This window comes from Oryx dammah, unplaced genomic scaffold, assembly GCF_014754425.2.
Source record: "Oryx dammah isolate SB20612 unplaced genomic scaffold, SCBI_Odam_1.1 HiC_scaffold_18, whole genome shotgun sequence".
Classification (NCBI taxonomy): Eukaryota; Metazoa; Chordata; class Mammalia; order Artiodactyla; family Bovidae; genus Oryx; species Oryx dammah.
In genome coordinates, this window is record NW_024070202.1 from 78,038,743 (window position 1) to 78,057,493 (window position 18,751).

Below are 18,751 nucleotides of genomic sequence, written 5' to 3' on the forward strand. Positions count from 1 at the left end.
AATTGAGCATCTGAACTGAACTAAGCTGAATAGAAAACTAAGACAACCTTCCTCAGATTGTTTCCTTGGTCATCCAGAGCTCATTTTCAACACATTCTTTTGCCTTGAGAGAAACATCTGCCTGATCTTAGAACTAACAATAGTTACGTTTCTCCTGAGTGACTGTGCTCAATTTTCATCACCCTGGAACCTGTGAACAATACAACCAGCCTTGTTCCTTTTGTAGCAAGAACCATTGGAAGACTTAGAGATCGGTCCCCACCACAGCCCCTGTAAAACATGTGCCTGCAATTGTCATAGGCACATTTACCTGAGTCCCACCCTTCACTGCCTGAAAGTACACGCTCCTCTGTTTTATAAGCCTAAAAACCCTTTCTGGATCAAGCCAGGGCATGTGCATGTGTACACACACACATATCTACAAATGGGCAAGAATGCACAATATTCCTTGGGTTTACAGACTTTTAGGACACTTAGTAGGGGCAAAACTGGCAGCTCATGATTAACTGAGCTATTGAATTCATTGTGTTAAATTTAAAACCCTTGGAAAGGTGTTTGGAGGTAAAGAAAAATTTATTAACTGGAAATATATATAATATATATAATTCCAAATAATATAATTATTTGGAAATATAGCTAACCTGTCTAAAGATGAGTTTATTCTGTTTCCCAACTTTTTGTATATACGTGTGTGGATAATCCTCATAATATAGCACATAGAATAATTTATGTTGTATTATATGTGTAAGAGTTATCTCCCTAGTCTTCTTGAAATGATAACCTCCCTTTAAATAACAATACTTTTATGACCCCATGTTCCTTCTGTAACTGCAACTGTTTTGTGTGCTGAAGCACTGACAGGTCATACTTTTACTAAAGTCAAACCTTTCCAGAATATAATAAAAAAGCCAGGGGTACGGAAGTTGGAGAGGGAGCCACAAAAGTGCACAAGGGGAGAAGTGCAGTTAGAGAGGGTGTCAGCAGCTGACGTGAGTGTTACAGGGAGAGGTGTGCCCACCATCATCACTCCCGAGGCCCTGGAGAGTCATGGGGGAACTTGGCATCCTCTGTTAACAAATTAATCTTCGACAACGGATTGATTCAATACTTCACAGGAGGCGGCATGACCCAGGCTTTCTCTGGAAGCTGAAGGCCTTTGAACAGGATATCTCTGGACAGGAGGAAATGAGGCAGGGGAGGATGAGGGCGGGTGGATGGGGAGGATGCGGAAGGATGCCACAGGCAGAGGGAACTGCAGTAGCAAAGGCAAGAAGAAGAACAGCACCTTGATGTTTGGGGAGCCACAAGTCCTGCCACATCCCTGAGCTAGAATTTGAGATGGCCATGAGGCTCTGCAGGGGACAAGAAATGTGGGCTGGCTTTGTCATATTTTGTTGTTCAATTGCTCAGTCGTGTCTGACTCTTTGTGACCCCATGGACTGCAGCACACCAGGCTTCCCTGTCCTTCACCATCTCTTAGAGTTTGCTCAAACTCTTGCCCATTGAGTCGATGATGCCATCCATCCAACTATCTCATCCTCTGTCACCCCCTTCTCCTCCTGTCCTCAATCTTTCCCAGCCTCAGGGTCTTTTCCAATGAGTCGGCTCTTCTCATCAGGTAGCCAAAATATTGGAGTTTCAGCTTCAACGTCAGTCCTTCCAATGAACACTCAGGAATGGTCTCCTTTAGGATGGACTGGTTTGATCTCCTTGCTGTAAGGGACTCTCAAGAGTCTTCTCAGCACCACATTTAAAAAGCATCAGTTCTTCAGTGCTCAGCCTTTTTTATAGTCCAACTCTCACATCCATACATGACTACTGGAAAAATCATAGCTTTGACTAGACAGACCTTTGTCGGCAAAATGATTCTATTTTTTAATATGTTGTCTAGGTTTGTCACAGGTCTTCTTCCAAGGAGCAAGCATTTTTTAATTTCATGGCTGCAGTCACCATTGGCAGTGATTTTGAAGCCCAAGAAAATAAAGTCTGTCACTGTTTCCATTGTTTCTCCATCTATTTGCCATGAAGTAATGGGACTGATTGCCATGATCTTAGTTTTCTGAATGTTGAGTTTTAAGCTAGCTTTTCACTTTCTTTTTTCACCTTCATCAAAATGCTCTTTAGTTCCCCTTCATTTTCTGCCATAACGGTGGTGTTATCTGCATATCTGAAGTGAAGTGAAGTGAAGTGAAGTGACAGTCACTCAGTCCTGTCTGACTCTTTGCTACCCCATGGACTATACAGTCCATGGAATTCTCCAGGCCAGAATACTGGAGTGGGTAGCTGTTTCCTTCTCCAGGGTATCTTCTCAACCCAGGGATCAAACCCAGGTCTCCCACATTGCAGGCGGATTCTTTACCAGTTGAGCCATGAGGGAAGTCCCTGCATATCTGAGGTTATTGATATTTTTCCTGGCAATCTTGATTCCAGCTTGAGCTTCCTCCAGCTCATGTCATGTTTGGGATATTTTAATTAATTTTTTATGGCTATGAGGCTCAGCAGGGAACAGGAGCAGCCAGGGATGGAACCCAGGTCTCCCACATTGCAGGGGCATTCTTTACCAGCTGAGCCACTAGGGACACCCTATTGTTTCATGCAGCCATGAAAGAATTCTTGTTTCATGAAACATGAAACAACATGAAACAATTTCATGCATGGCTGCATGAAACAATAGTGCAGCCTTAGAGCTAGTCGGTTCTGCCTCAAGGGATACTCATAACAAGATCTTTGAGCTCTTTACAGAACTAAAACCCTCAACAAATGGAAGATGACAGCATTCTTCATTCTAGAAAAGACTACCTGAGGCCAGACTAATGGAACCAGAGAAGCTCATCAAGAGATTACTTGATACTAGATAAAAGGAGTGCAGGCCCTGCACATACCCTAATCTTAACAGCAACCCCACCCTTGAACTATTACTCTAAAACGCCTCACTAAATCCTCCTCGGTTGGAATACACAGTTTTCGAGGGGCAGGAGCCTGCTGTGATCTTCTCTGCCTGGCAAAGCAATAAAGCTCATCTTTTCTACTTCATCCAGAACTCTGTCTCTGAGATTCAGTTTGTCACTGGTGCACAGAGGCCAAGTTTTTGTCATCAAGTCCATGGTGGGCCCCAGGCTGAGAAGCCTGAATTTAGAAAGTACAAGACAGAGGCAGAGAACTAATCTGGAGAACTAATCTGAGAGTTTTGACAACATGATTAGAAGGGCAGAGGGGAGGGGAGATAGTAAAGGGATAGAACTTGGTGACTGATTAGAAGAGGGTGTTGAGGAAAAGAGAGGAGTTCCTTTGGCTGATCTCTTTCTTTGTACTCTGAATTTAGAATCACTTTCTTACAGACTATTAAATTCCTCAAAAGCACTGTCCTTCAGACCTAGTTTTTGTCATTTACTACCAGTAAGTCCAGCTAAGGATGGAAGAATGACAAGAGTTTGGTCTTTGTATCTAAATCTATGTGGTTGAAGGGGAAAAAAAAAACCTGCTTTAATTCTGCTTATTAAAAATAGCTATTAATGTATTGCACATGATAGTGTATATATGTCAATACCACATTTTCAATTTCTCCTCCTCTCCCCTTCCTCTGCTGTGTCCACAAGTGCATTCTCTACATCTGCATCTCCATTTTTTCCCTGAAATAGGTTCATCAGTACTATTTTTCTGGATTCCACATATATGTGTTAATATATGATATTTGTGATGACCTAGAGGGGTGGGATGTGGATGCAGAGAGGAGCAAGACAGAGGGGATATATATATATATACACACACACGCACAATTATGACTGATTCATGTTGTTGTACAGCAGAAACCAACATAACATTGTAAAGCAATTATCCTCCAATTAAAAAAAAAATAATGTACCGCAAAGCTTTGGGTAAATTAAATCATAGGAAGTATGTCAGCTGCCTTTCCATCTGGGTCAGACAGTCTGATCAGTGGAAGACAAGGGCTGCATTTTGCACAGAGCTCTTTGCAGCCACCCACTCCCTCTGACTAAACAGACAGGCAATGTGAGGGCTCACCCGGGGAGGGATGTGCATGGCTCAGCTACAGGAGGGTGTGGTGAGACTGTGACAATATTTACTCCTTGAAAAATGAATGATGCTCCTGAGAAGATGCCTATAAATTGATTTTACTTTCATACAAACTATCTCCTCAATGACTAGCTTTAAACTTTCTAAGGTGTATTTTAAAATATAAAAATGTGTTTAGGTTCTAAGCAAAATGTGTGTCTCTCTCTAGGGCAATGTCTGCTGTCCCATGACATGGCACACAGATACTCATCTTCCATGAAAAACTAAGAAAAGCCCACGTAGGTCCACCGATGCCCAGGTACTCTGCCACGTCAGGGCCCTCACACCCCCATGGCGGCAACAGCTGCCCTCCCCTAGATACATCGTGGAGGTTCCTCCTCCCTACAACTTGCTGGATGACGTGATGAGTGAGTACCTCCCTTTACCTCATATCTGGAGGAGAGTTCTTACTCTTTCATTAAATACTGGTCAGCATCAAGAACCTGTTATCTCTCCTCTCTGCCTTTGCAGGGGCTGTGTGGGAAGCCCAGGCCCACTCTCTGGTTGCCTACATTGTGATCTTCTAAGACAATGTCTCTAAGCAACAGACTCATTTGGGCACAAGAAGTAAACTGAAGTACTTCTGGTCTAGTTCTTCTCGTACAAATATTTATTAAACTACAATCCACAGTTCAGCCACCATTTTGAACATCCCACAGGTACTGTTTATGGGACAGTGATTTTCTCTTAAAATACCCTGAATGAAGGGATTAAACTCATTCTTATAGGTACTAACTCATTATTTTTGGCACTTTTAATTTTCCTGTATATTGTCCAAATATGCATTCAGCTTCTCTATATGATACTGATACTGAAATCTATGTATTTTTGTAACCAGAGAGCTGGAGGAGACCCACAGAGAAACGGGATCTGCTCATGAGACTCATAATACCAATCAATTCTTACTGTATCCTCACTACATGCTGCGCCAGTGCTGAGAACATCCCTGGCATCACTTCATCTCATCCTCAGACAACCTTTTAACAGTCCAATGAAATAGATCCTATTTTTATCATCCCTCTATACTGCTGTAGATTCAGAAATGGAGCCTCCCTCAGAGAAGTTAAAGGCCACCAAGTTAAAAGGCCAAGCCAGGGCCTCGAACCATACCTATTGGGTACAAATGTTTTATGGATGGCCTGCCACATGCCAGGTATTATTCTAGCTGGTGCTGGGAACCAGCTCTGAATAGGACAGGCAAATGCATCCTTGATCTTAGAGGTTATACTTTAATAGGGGGACCAAACACACAGAAATTGCACCATGAGCACCATGAGTGAAAACAAAGCATGATGGAGCCTGGAGAGTGTCTGTACATGTGTGGAGACTCTTTTACATTGCGTGCTTACAGAGACCACTGAGAAGGTGACATTGAGAAAAATCCTAAATGAAAAAGCCATTTCAGTATCTGGGGGAAATGTTCCTCACATGAAGAGCAAAGGCCCCAAGAGCAGACTGGCTTGCTGAACTCAAGGGTGGGAAAGACAACCAGTGATACTAGAAATACATGGAAAAGGAGTGGGCAGCAGCAGGCGCGGGCAGGCCACCTAAGACTGGAAGGTTATGGAAAGAATGTTGAACAGAAAAGCTAATTTTGAGCAGAAACATTATGTGATGAGCTGAGAAAGCTCCAACAGAGAGGAGAATTGGCTATGCAGGAGACAGATACTCATCTCAGGATCAGGGTTTCTTAGAAGGCAAGATGAGCTAGGATCGTATGTATAAATTGACAGGTTGACCCGGGACAGTGGGAATGAGAAGGAACAGAGCTTGTGAGCCCACGTTCAGGCAGGCTAGTGCAGTGGGCCATGTGAAGGCAAGCTGATTGGGGTCTGATGGCCTCCATTTTCTCGGCAAAGGAAAGCAGGTCATCATGGTGGAGAGGGGACAGGTGCTAGAGATTTGAGGAAAAAGAAGAAAATATGAAATAGCCTTCTTTGAATGTGGGAAAAGTTGAGTGTTCCTTGGGAGTGCTAGAGGGCTCTTGAGATTTGCAGTTATAAAAATTATTTTACTTCCTAGAACAAGGGTGGGCAAAATTGGGTTTAACCATGGCTGGACTTTGCCAGGTGAGAGTGACAAAGAGATGAATGGGTCAGCGACAAGGCTAAAGAGGGAGGTGAAACATGTGTGTGATCATGTAGTTAAGATCAACAGACTTGGGACAGGCCAGTGAGCTGCAAAGTGGGGAGATGATGCTCTAAGAGTGGTATACTGGGATCTGAGAATTTGGAAGTGATGCAACCACTCACATTGGGAAGACCCAGACTAGAACCATGGGAGTCAATGGCTGAGGAAGGTTGGCCATAGGAACTGAGAGGCCTGAATGTGGTATAGAATGTCTCCTTAATATGAATATGGAAGCCATCAAGAAATACAACAGAATTATCTCTTAGCTGCATTTTATAGTACAATTATGGATAATAAGAACAGTGGTCACTGATTTTTGTTCATGCCTTTATTCAGGATTAAACTTGTAGAGGACAAAACTCAGGACCTATAACTACCACATCTGGACCTTAATTCTACATGAGTAATTCTGATGGTCAGGAGTATAAATTCATTTCCTGGCATCTCTGTTTTACTGTTTAGGAAATACAGAGTAGTGGGGTATTTTCTCTAATATTTGGCAACAAACTCTTGTTAAATGAATGAGAAAAGCGTTAGTCCCATTTTAATTTGCGCAGCCCAAGTAAGAAGAAAAAATATGAGAAAATGGTATTATCCATTACTTTATTCCATTCTTTCCCTACATTATTCAAGAAAAGATTTTAAGAGTGAGGATTAAGTGTACAAAGGAATAAGGAAAAAATGTCAAATAACTGTTGGGGTTGGGTATGCTATTGGCTTGAAAAAGCACCTTTTCTGCCCTTCAAATGCCCACAGCTAGTAAGTCAGACAGCAGATTTGAATCCAGTTTTGTTTGATTTCAGTGTGATCATCACTTCTTGCTCCTATTAGTTCAACAAAGTGAACTAATGTTCAATGAAGTGGACAGCATATTTGTGCATGCACATCCCTCCCTCCAAATAAGCAATAATTACCCCCAAGTCCTACATCTGGAATAGAGGTTATCCATACCTTTCTTTTCAGTTCAAAGTGTTTCAAAAAGACAAATTTGGGATGTCTGAGCGCACAATGCAGAATCTTCCCAAGGCAGGTTATCTGAGGGAACTCTATCCATAAACCGCATGATTGTTTCAGGTTATAAACAACTCTTTGAAATGTTAGTCTCCCGGTTGAGAAAACCTCCTTATTTCTCCTTACCAGTAGTCATTATGCCTAAGAAAGCAAAATCACCTCATTTCGGCTAAGCCTTTAGAAAAAGGCAATTAAAGAAACTTACAAGTTGCTAGAAAGGGTCTAGAAAGAAAAAAGAATAATAGTTTCAGATAGATTAAGAAAAAAATATTAGGCTAATGTTGACAATTTTAAGCAAGCAAGATTTTTTTTGTCATTTGAAAGTAAGTGTAACACACACAAACTATATAGTTGGCTGAAAAATTAGAGAGGCTCCCATGAAACTCAGGGAGTTCTTTAAAATAAGCCGGTAGTGGCTATGTGCACATGCATCTATTTGGGGGCACACATACCTGAACCCATAAACTGAAGTATTAGTGCTAAGATTACACTAACCTCCTCTGAAATGCAGTCCTCTTTAGGTTCTGACAGAGCAGCCATTTTCGTCAAAGTTAGTTGTGGTCAAGAACGTGGGCAGGGAAACTGTCCACAGCCTTGGGGGAGGTATAAGAAAACTCTAAGGGTCAGACTCTGCTCTCAGTCCTAGCGCTGCCTGATAATTCTGACTTACCCTTGGCTGAGCACAGACAGAGCCTTTACGCCCTCTCATGCCTGAGGACTTTACTCACTTAAGGGCATCTGCTACCTCTGTTAAGAGAAACATAGGCAAACTCCAAAGGAGAAAACAGATTTCTCTCTGTGATTAAGATGCAAGGATTGGCTTCTGAGTTTTGGGACTCCTTAATGAAAAAGTCCTGGAGAAGAACCCTAATCTAAAAGAGGGGACACTGTCTCCCTCCCCAGGCAGCCCAACAGGCAACCTTAAATCCTGGGCTCAGTTCAGATGGTTGAAAGGGGTCAGACCTAATGATCTACTAGACCCAAGATTAATTATTGCGAGGGGCAGGGGAGCAACAAACCCTGGAGTAAGCACATTTGAGGGCTCGGCTCCTTGGGGCCAGTCTTGCAGATCATGCATTTTGAACCAAAGAAATTAAAAGAGTAGAGTTAATCTGCCTGTTAATCAACCTGAACTTTGCTTTCTGCACAGACCAAGAAAGGCAAAAGCCCTGATGTCAGTTTGTACTACAGGATAACCATGGAACTTTTGATAATGTCTGAAAAGTGGCCGGTGTAAGGGAAGGCAGCCCTCTGGGTGTGAGGAGGAGACCACCTGGGCTGTGCTTCTCTTTCTGGCCAGTGTCTCAACCAGTGTGGGCTAGGGGTTATTTTCCTGCTTGAAGTAGGGGAGAACCTGGACCCTCCTTGCCAGTCCCAGGTATCTCTGACCCACTGGTGCTTGACACACTGCCTTCATTCATTCTGCTTGTGGGTCAGATTTAATTTACTTACTTTTTCTCAGACTCTTTCCCTGAAGGAGTGCTTTTCCCAGAGTGTGACCGCTGAGTTGAACACTTGAGTTGAAAGGTGCAAATCTGGAGTCAGCATCTTTATAATTTGAGATTTCTTATCCCTCAGTGAAATGTTAAAAAAAAAAAAAAGTCTGACTCTTCGACCCCATAGACAGCAGCCCACTGGGCTCCTCTGTCCCTGGGATTCTCCAGGCAAGGATACTGGAGTGGGTTGCCATTTCCTTCTCCAATGCAGGAAAGTGAAAAGTGAAGGTGAAATCGCTCAGTCAGGCCCTGCTCTTAGCGACCCCATGGACTGCAGCCTACCAGGCTCCTCCATCCATGGGATTTTCCAGGCAAGAGTACTGGAGTGGGTTGCCGTTGCCTTCTCCGAAACTTTTTATAGAAAGGCCATTTAGAATTTGAAAACCAGGATGTTTTTGGCTAGACTTTCGTCAACCTGACAGCCATTTATCGGGCACTTTCTGTGTGAAAGCTGCTGTGCTTTTACAGCCTCAGACTGGCTCTGAGGCCCATGGAGCCCAGGGGCTGCCTGGCTACCCTCTCCCCAGGACACTTGTTAACCCTACTCCAAAAGCCGGCTCCAAGGCCAGAGGCAATCAAAAGCCCTTCCTTTCGACAAGTTCCTGAGGCTGTTTTGAGTGGTGGAATTACAAGTGATATTTTCCTTTTTGTTTATAAGTATTTCCAAGGAGGATATACTGTTTGTGTATTTTTTAAATGTTAAAAATGGTGATACCTTTTATGCTTATTTTGGTCTTTATTGTAGTTCTAAAAATCTCTAGCGTTTCATGGTTAGTATTATAATGGATGAGTATAAAGTTGGTTTGTTGGATTGTATAGAAATGATCAAGTTCATGTAAAGAAAAACAATATATATAACTGAATATATACATATATGTGTATATGCCTACATGTGTGCTAAGCTGCTTCAGTTATGTCTGATTCTTTGTGACCCTGTGGACTGTAGCCTACCAGGCTCCTCTGTCCATGGGATTTTCCAGGCAAGAATATTGGAGACGGTTGCCATGCCTTCCTCCCAGGGATCTTCCTGAACCAGGGATTGAACCAGCATTTCTTACATCTCTTGCATGGGCAGCTGTGGTTTTTTTTTTTTTTTTACCACTAGAGCCACCTGGGAAGCGTGTGTATGTGTGTGTGTGTCTGTGTCTGTGTCTGTGTGTGTGTGTGTGTGTGTGTGTGTGTGTACAATCACAGTTACCAGATAGACAGATGGACTATTACTGCTGGAGCACAGGGACTGTGCAGCAGATGGCTGGGGTAGACTTTGTCAAGTCAGCCCAAGGAGACAGTTGGTCTCTGTTATGGACTGACTTGGGTCCCCCCACCAAATTCATTTGTTTAAATCCTAACTCCCTGTATTTGGAAACTATGCCTTTAGAGAGGTAATTAAGGTTAAATGACGTCTTTAGAGTTGGGTCCTGATCCAACAGGACTGCTGTCCTTATAAGAACAAGAAGAGATGCCAAGGATTCAGGCACATAGAGAAAAGGCCATTTTTGTACACAATGAGAAGACAGTAGTCTACAAGCCAAGAAGAGAGGCATCAAAAGAAACTAATCCTGTGAACACCTTGATCTGGACTTCCAGCTGCCAAAACTGGCACATGATAGAATGACCACAGAGAAACAACTCTTCATGAGAGATTAGGGCAGCACCAGCAATCCTCAGTTTAAGAATGGATACTCAGAGTTTATTGACAAGCTGATTGTGGAAAAACTGAATAGCACTTCCCTTTAGAAACAGTGAACTTAAGTCCAAATGCAAAGGTAAAGTTCAAAAACTAAACTGAGTTCAGAAAGCAAAGGCTAGATTAAGTTCATCTCCACAACCACATAGCCAATGGTCACTTAACCAAAAAGACCCTTCCCAACTGTCTCACCAATATGCCATGAATCAATTAGAACAATACAAGTAAAGTGCCTTTGAAGAATGCACCATGGTACAGAATAATAAAGGCCACCCGCAGTTTAACTATCACAAAACCCAACTGCACATTAAAGGGCTGTCTGGCAGGAAAGTGCATCCTCCCTTCTGCCATAAGACTCATCACTAACGAGGCAGTGGGAAGATTACTCTCCACTCCTGGCATCACATGGGCTTGGAGGTCAGGCTCTTGGATTAAGAAAAGAAACAAAAGTTGTGTATGGAAAGTACATTAAAGTGTCAACCCAAGTGTCTACGGATTTATACAAGAAAGTCACCTTGGAGAAGATAACAGAAGAACAGTAACATGTCAGAGTGTTTCCAGATGTCTGCATTTTAAGCATAAGCCACTGGAGCACACATGGAACAATGCGGTGGGGCCAGTGCTGACTCAGAAGCAGGCCAGCTCCTTAACCTGCCGGTCAAACAACCTGATGTTTCCTGTAGTCACACCTAAGCCCTTGTCTCTGATGTCACATACCCTGGAAAGCCTAAGTCAGGTGACAAACTTATCTCATCTCAAAGAGGGCTTTTCCTCAGTGTAACCTTAGGCAGTTTTCTACCTGGCACCTTGTATTTTTTTAGGCTTAGGTTGTATACCTCTCTGATGATGTATATCACATTTTGCATTAGTCTGAGAAACAGGTTAAATTCACCCATTCCAGTCCATTTTAGTTCACTGATTCCTAGAATGTCAACATTCACTCTTGCCATCTCCTGTTTGACCACTTCCAATTTGCCTTGATTCATGGACCTGACATTCCAGGTTCCTATGCAATATTGCTCTTTACAGCATTGGACCTTGCTTCTATCACCAGTCACATCCACAGCTGGGTATTGTTTTTGCTTTGGCTCCATCCCTTCATTCTTTCTGGAGTTATTTCTCCACTGATCTCCTGTAGCATATTGGGCACCTACTGACCTGGGGAGTTCCTCTTTCAGTATCCTATCATTTTGCCTTTTCATACAGTTCATGGGGTTCTCAAAGCAAGAATACTGAAGTGGTTTGCCATTCCCTTCTCCAGTGGACCACATTCTGTCAGAACTCTCCACCATGACCCGCCTGTCTTGGGTGGCCCCACAGGGCATGGCTTAGTTTCACTGAGTTAGGACCAGGCTGTGGTCTAGCCATCATGGTCAACAAAAGAGTCTGAAATGTAGTACTTGGATGCAATCTCAAAAACGACAGAATGATCTCTGTTCCTTTCCAAGGCAAACCATTCAATATCACAGTCATCCAAGTATATGCCCCAACTAGTAATGCTGAAGAAGCTGAAGTCGAACAGTTCTATAAAGACCTATAAGACCTTTTAGAACTAACACCCAAAAAAGATGTCCTTTTCATTATAGGGGACTGGAATGCAAAAGTAGGAAGTCAAGAAACACCTGGGGTAACAGGCAAATTTGGCCTTGGAATACAGAATGAAGCAGGGCAAAGGTTAATAGAGTTTTGCCAAGAGAACGCACTGGTCATACAAACACCCTCTTCCAACAACACAAGAGAAGACTCTACACAGGGACATCACCAGATGGTCAACACCGAAATCAGATTGATTATATTATTTGCAGCCAAAGATGGAGAAGCTCTATACAGTCAACAAAAACAAGACCGGGAGCTGACTGTGGCTCAGATCATGAACTCCTTATTGCCAAATTCAGAATTAAATTGAAGAAAGTAGGGAAAACCACTAGGCCATTTAAATCCCTTATGATTATAAGGGAAATCAAATCCCTTATGATTATACAGTGGAAATGAGAAATAGACTTAAGGGACTAGATCTGATAGAGTGCTTGATGAACTATGGACTGAGGTTCGTGACATTGTACAGGAGACAGGGATCAAGACCATCCCCATGGAAAAGAAATGCAAAAAAGCAAAATGGTTGTTTGGGGAGGCCTTACAAATAGCTGTGAAAAGAAGAGAAGTGAAAAGCAAAGGAGAAAAGGAAAGATATAAGCATCTGAATGCAGAGTTCCAAAGAATAGCAAGGAGAGATAAGAAAGCCTTCCTTAGCAATCAATGCAAAGAAATAGAGGAAAAAAACAGAATGGGAAAGACTAGAGATCTCTTCCAGAAAATTAGAGATACCAAGGGAATATGTCATGCAAAGATGGGCTCGATAAAGGACAGAAATGGTATGGACCTAACAGAAGCAGAAGATATTAAGAAGAGGTGGCAAGAATACACAGAAGAGTCGGACACGACTGAGTGACTGAACTGAACTGAACTGAGGAGCAGGTTAAAACTGGAGTTCCCAGTAGGCTGAGTTCAGAGAAGCCAAATGCCCCAGAAAGCTTCCTCCAAAAAGGACTTCCCGGAAGAAGAAGTTTTCACTGGAATTCCAGGGTTGGACACATCCATAGCAGCCCACCTGAGCAGAAGGCGTGGAGCTCCCCTGTCCTATTCCAGCCTTGCACCAGCAGGCCTGTCCCATCCCTGGGCAAGGCCCGTCTTGGCTGAGGAATTCAGGCATCTGGGAGAAGCTGCCCCATCACTTGACTTGCTATGCTGTGGCCAAAGCTGGCCAAGCCTGACTGGAGGGCTCTTCCTGACTCAGCTAGACTCTGCCTTCAGCCTCTTCCTTCTCTGTTATGTGCTCCAAGCCATCTTGCTTTGTCCACCTCGATATTCAGCTCCAGTTTCACTGCTTCTATTCTGCTGCTCCTCCTGCCTGCACGATCGGCTGCCCTCTTTGCGGGATGGTCCTTTCAAATGGACCTGGAAGTCGGGCTTACCACTCTGGGGATATGTCCTCAGATTATCACACTGAAGAGTTCTGACCCACCTCATAAAGCGACAGACATCACATACAAGTAGCCAGGGTGAGTGCAGGGAGAAATGGTGGAGCCAGTGAACAGTGTAGCTGGTCCCTCCTTCTCTTCTCCCTGCCCCGCCTGCTGTGTGTCCCCTCATGGGAAGCCCTGGAAAGCCCTGTCCACCCTCAGCCTCCTTCTGCCCCAGCCCAAGTCCAGCTCTGCTTCACCTGTCAGGATGGAGGCAGACAGGCTCCTGGTGCCCAAGCCTGTTTGTCTTACTGTCCCCACTGAGTACTCAACACAATCATCTTTAGCACATGGAAGAAATGATTTGTGAAACAGCAAATGGTGTCTTTTAGGGCTGAGGTTCCTTCTTAATCATTCTTATTTCATTTCTCATTCAATTTCTCTCTCTTTCTTTCTACATAGGGGAAAAAACCCTCAAATCTCTTTTTACTTACACTAGTAAGTAAAAGTGATACACTACTTACAAAGTCCTCAGTGGTTTCTGTTCAACTTTCCCCAGTCCGTCATTTTTAATTTACATGAAAGGAAAAGGAATGCCATTTGTAAGATTTCAGTTAGCCTCATCTGATGAATTGAGAACTAAGGTAAGAAGCAACACAAAGATAAAAAACCAGACTGTAATTTAGGAAAAGATAGCATTTATCACCATAGTACTCAACAGAGCCACCAAGTAGGAAACAGTGTGATTTAAATCTCCAATCTGCAGCTAGCTAACTGTGTGACCCTAGGTATATTACTTAAATCCCTTGGTGAAATTACACTTTCCTCATTTATATAAAGAAAAGAAGAAAAGGACCAGAGATTCTAGTCTTTTCTAGGCCTATCATTTTATAATTCCATGACTAAAATCAGTCTAAAACTTTAAATTCTATTCCAGAAATTTACCTTAAGCCTAAAAAATTTAAACATACAATTTAAATATTTAACATCAAGGAATTTTAAAAATGTATTCCTAAGAGAGACTTTTATTCATTGCAATTACATGTGTGTGCTAAATCATTTCAGTTGTGTCTGACTCTACGACCCTACAGACTGTAGCCTGCCAGGCTCCTCTGTCCATGGGATTCTCCAGGCAAGAATACTGGAGTGTGTTGCCACATCCTCCTCAAGGGGACCTTCCCAAGCCAGGGATCGAACCTGCATCTCTTATGTTTCCTCTGTTGGCAGGTGGGTTCTTTACCACTAATGCCACCTGAGAAGCCCAATTATGTGTGAGTCTATTAGAAACATCTCGTTATCTAATGAAGCCTGATATTTCTCTATCAAAAAGTGGGATGTATGCATTCTGATAAGTTTATTTGGGATCTCATTTCACTGCATGACTTTGAGATGTGTTTCTGTCTGAATCTATCATTATATATGTCAATACAGATATATTCAGAATCTATCAATACATCTCCATATTTGTGTGGAGATTCCCCACCCCCAGCACACACACATTAAAACATAAGAACAGAATAGCAGAGTCAAGAAGCACCAGAGTTAGTTCTAAGAGGAGGACAAAAGAAGAGGACACAGGACTTACAGGAGCTGCTGAGTTTTTGACGGTGACACTGGGGGTGGTGGCTCGCAAGGCCCCACTCACTCCATGGTAGTATTTGAAGCAGATCTTAGTTTCAGCTGAAAGACAAAAATAAAATGGGACTGAGAAGTAGGGTGTAACCCTGGAAGAAAAGGCCAGGGCCAGAGAGGACACCCCCAGGGACTGCCACCCAGTTCCTCCCACCCAGGCAGCCACCCCTGAGAGCCTTGCTTCACTTGTGGCCTCATGGTCCAACTTTTTTCTGAATGTGCATCATCAATATTTGTTTTGGTCTTAGTGTTTTGGTACCCAAGTTAAATCCATCATTTAGACTTCTCAGCATTCATCCTATCCCATTAGAAGGTATTGCTTTTAAACCCTCAGTTTTAAGATTTTAGGTGATTTGGTGATTACTACCAGTCTGTTTCTTCTATAATTTTCTCTTATTGAATTCATTGTGATTAGTATCTTGGTAATTGGAAGGAAGACTTTGAGAAATTATTGAAATACACAGAAGAGAGGCATATTTTCTGATGACGATGACTAGATAATAATGTGGAAACACCATAACTTTTTGGCATTTTGTTTTGTAGAGGAGAAAAATCTGTGGCCACCTTGAGTTTGGTTCATTGGAAGGTGACCTGCTTTTCCCAATTTACTGTTAATAGGGTTTTTTTCTCTTTAAATTTGAAAATTTTATTGGGCTTTGTCTTAGTCCCTTATATTAATTTTGTCTGGAACAACATGAGGACTCTCCCAATTTGAGTTCTTGTTTCTCAAATCTGGGAATTTGTCTTCAATTATAATGTATTTAAAAATAATGTCTACCATTTTCTTAGCATTCATTTTAATATGTTCATTATGGAAAATATGGACAATGAGGCAAAGTATAAAAAACACTTTTTAATGGCTGAGTAATACTCAATTGTGTATATGTACCACAGCTTTCTTATCCATTCATCTGCTGATGGACATCTAGGTTGCTTCTGTGTTGTAAAGTTAAAAAAAAAAACACTTTTAAGAGTGTGTTTTGCATACTTGAGTGTTGTGTTTACACTTTATAAAATAACACCTTTCGCTTTTTAAAGTAAATCGTTAATAAAGCATGTTCAACCATCTAAGACCCTGATGCTGGGAAAGACTGAGGGCCAGAGGAGAAGGAGGTGACAGAGGATGAGACGGTTGGATGGCATCACCCACTCAAAGGACATGAGTTTGAGCAAACTCTGGGAGATAGTAAAGGACAGGGAAGCCTGGTGTGTAGCAGCCCATGAGGTCTCAAGGAGTCAGACATGATTCAGCGATTGAACATCAACCATCAATTCAAAGCTTTGTAGATAGCATTCCTTGTTCTATGGAATCTGAATCAATTTGTAACTTGAAAATATTTCCTCATCTTGGAAATTTGGGATTTTCCCTTAAAATTAATGACTTTTTGAAAATTATTTTTAAGTTCAAGTTTGTTCTCTAGGATAATGGAGCAAAAATTGCTACTTATCTACCAACACTCATTCTCCTTTTCATCCTTAATAAGATTAAATTTCAGTTTTATTTTGGGTAGTAATGCCCAGCTAAAGAACGTTTTGTAGCCTCCCTTGCAGATCACATTTATGCTGTTTGCCATTGTTATTTAGGGGTTTCTAGCATATGTAGCTGAACCTAAACCTAGATGATATAGAAAAGTTTCTTTCAATATATCATATAAAGCATATGAGAATCGCAATATTCTTCTTTAGAAGATAGGACTATTTAAGGATTCTCCCTTTCTGTGGCCAAATTGCTTTCTACAAAGCACTGTATACTTCCACCAGAAAATGTAACTCTGATCAACTCTTTAATCCTTGCTAACATTGAATATTATCAATTAAATATGTTTAAAATAGCATCTCATTTTTATTCTAAAAGATTTTTAATCAAATTTTAATTAGCCATTGTATTTAGTTGTTTTTAATCCATTGAACTGCCGTTAAGATTTCCCACTGCCAAATGTTTACCTTTTGTAGATATATTGTTACTTTACCTTAAAATATCAATATTTTAAATTTCCTTTCATCTTCATCCTTGCGGTGCAGTGATTTTACATATCTGTTGATTGCCTTTGGAGCTCTTGGTGGACAATCTTATACCTTAGTTCCATATTCTCCAAGGCACCCCACATAAGGTCTACACACAGAGATCTATAGGTCTACACATCCCAATTACAGAAAAATCTGAACAAACTTTTTGGCTAAGTCAATATTACTGTTTTAGCCTGAGAGGCAGGTATCTTCTTGGGCTCCAAAATTACTATGGATGGTAACTGCAGCCATGAAATTAAAAGATGCTTTCTCCTTGGAAGGAAAGCAATGACAAACCTAGACAGTGCATTAAATAGCAGAGACTTTACTTTGCCTACAAAGGTCCATATAGTCAAAGCTATGGTTTTTCCAGTAGTCATGGACAGATGTGAGAGCTGGACAATAAAAAAAGGCTGAGCACCAAAGAATTGATCTCTTCAAACTGTGGTGCTGGAGAAGACTCCTGAGAGTCCCTTGGACTGTAAGGAGATCAAACCAGTCAATCCTAAAGGAAATCAATCCTGAATATTCATTGGAAGGACTGATGCTGAAATTCCAATATCTTGGCCACCTGATGTGAAAAGCCAACTCTTTGGAAAAGACTCTGATGCTGGAAAAGATTGAAGGCAGGAGAAGGGGACGACAGAGGATGAGATGCTTGGATGGCATCACTGACTCAATGGACATGAGTTTGAGCAAACTGCAGGAGATGGTGAAGGACAGGGAAGCCTGGTGTGCTGTAGTCCATGGGGTTGCAAAGAGTGGGACATGACTGAGTGACTGAACAACAATGACAAGGGACCATGGAGGCACCCTGAGCAGTGAACCAGGTAACCACACTGAGTCACTGTAGTTCAGAACATGAGTTACTCTGCCTGTAAATGCCAGAGAGATGGGCATGGAGGAGCCAAATGGCTTCATTTCAAGTTTAGTTGTGTGGAAGAAAATTTTATATAGCAGGTATCCCGGAAAGGCACTACTAGCTTTCCTTTCAAAGTAAATCATTCCAATGCTTTCACATAAAAAGGTCAGGGAAATTATATACAATCTTTTATTGAATCCTATTGCTAGGTGAGAGGGTCAGTGCATGTTTAGAGCCAAGAATTCATGGAAACCTTCAAAGTATTATGATTGTTTTCTGAAAAACTACTGGTAAATTTTTTTTTCTTAAGCACTTTAAGTTTCCAGTATTCAGCAACTTAATTTACTAATGGATTTTCCTTTTATTTAACCTAAATAGCTCGTGCTGTTTAAATGACTTCCTATTCAAACTTGAAAGAGATACTCAATTGTTTTTTGGATGTGAGAGCTGGACCATAAAGAAGGCTGAGCACCAAAGAACGGATGCTTTCAAATTGTGGTGCTGGAGAAGATTCTTGAGAGTCCCTTGGACAGCAAGGAGATCAAAACAGTCAATCCTAAAGGGAAATCAACCCTGAATACTCATTGGAAGGACTGATGCTGAAGCTCTAATACTTTGGCCACCTGATGCAAAAAGCCGGCTCATTGGAAAACAACCTGATGCTGAGAAAATTGAGAGCAGGAGGAGAAGGAGGTGACAGAGGATGAGATGGTTGGATGGCATCATCAACTCAATGGACATGAGCCTGAGCAAACTTCAGGAGATAGTGAAGGACACTGGCGTGCTGCGGTCAATGGGGTCTCAAAGAGTCAGACACGACTGAGTGACTGAATAACAATTTGAGATGGGCTCTATAGAGAAGTTACCTACAATTGTTAAAACACATGAACAA

At 41.9% G+C, this 18,751-nt stretch overlaps 1 protein-coding gene across 1 annotated transcript in view; it reads right to left on the reverse strand.

Moving 5' to 3' along the window:
• Nucleotides 1–18,751, reverse strand: part of HECW1 (HECT, C2 and WW domain containing E3 ubiquitin protein ligase 1) — a 264,354-nt gene that overhangs the window by 199,542 nt on the left and 46,061 nt on the right. Inside the window, exon 3 of the mRNA XM_040260566.1 lies at nucleotides 14,944–15,038. Within this exon, the coding sequence (XP_040116500.1) occupies nucleotides 14,944–15,038 (95 nt within the window). The remainder of the gene's footprint in view (nucleotides 1–14,943; nucleotides 15,039–18,751) is intronic.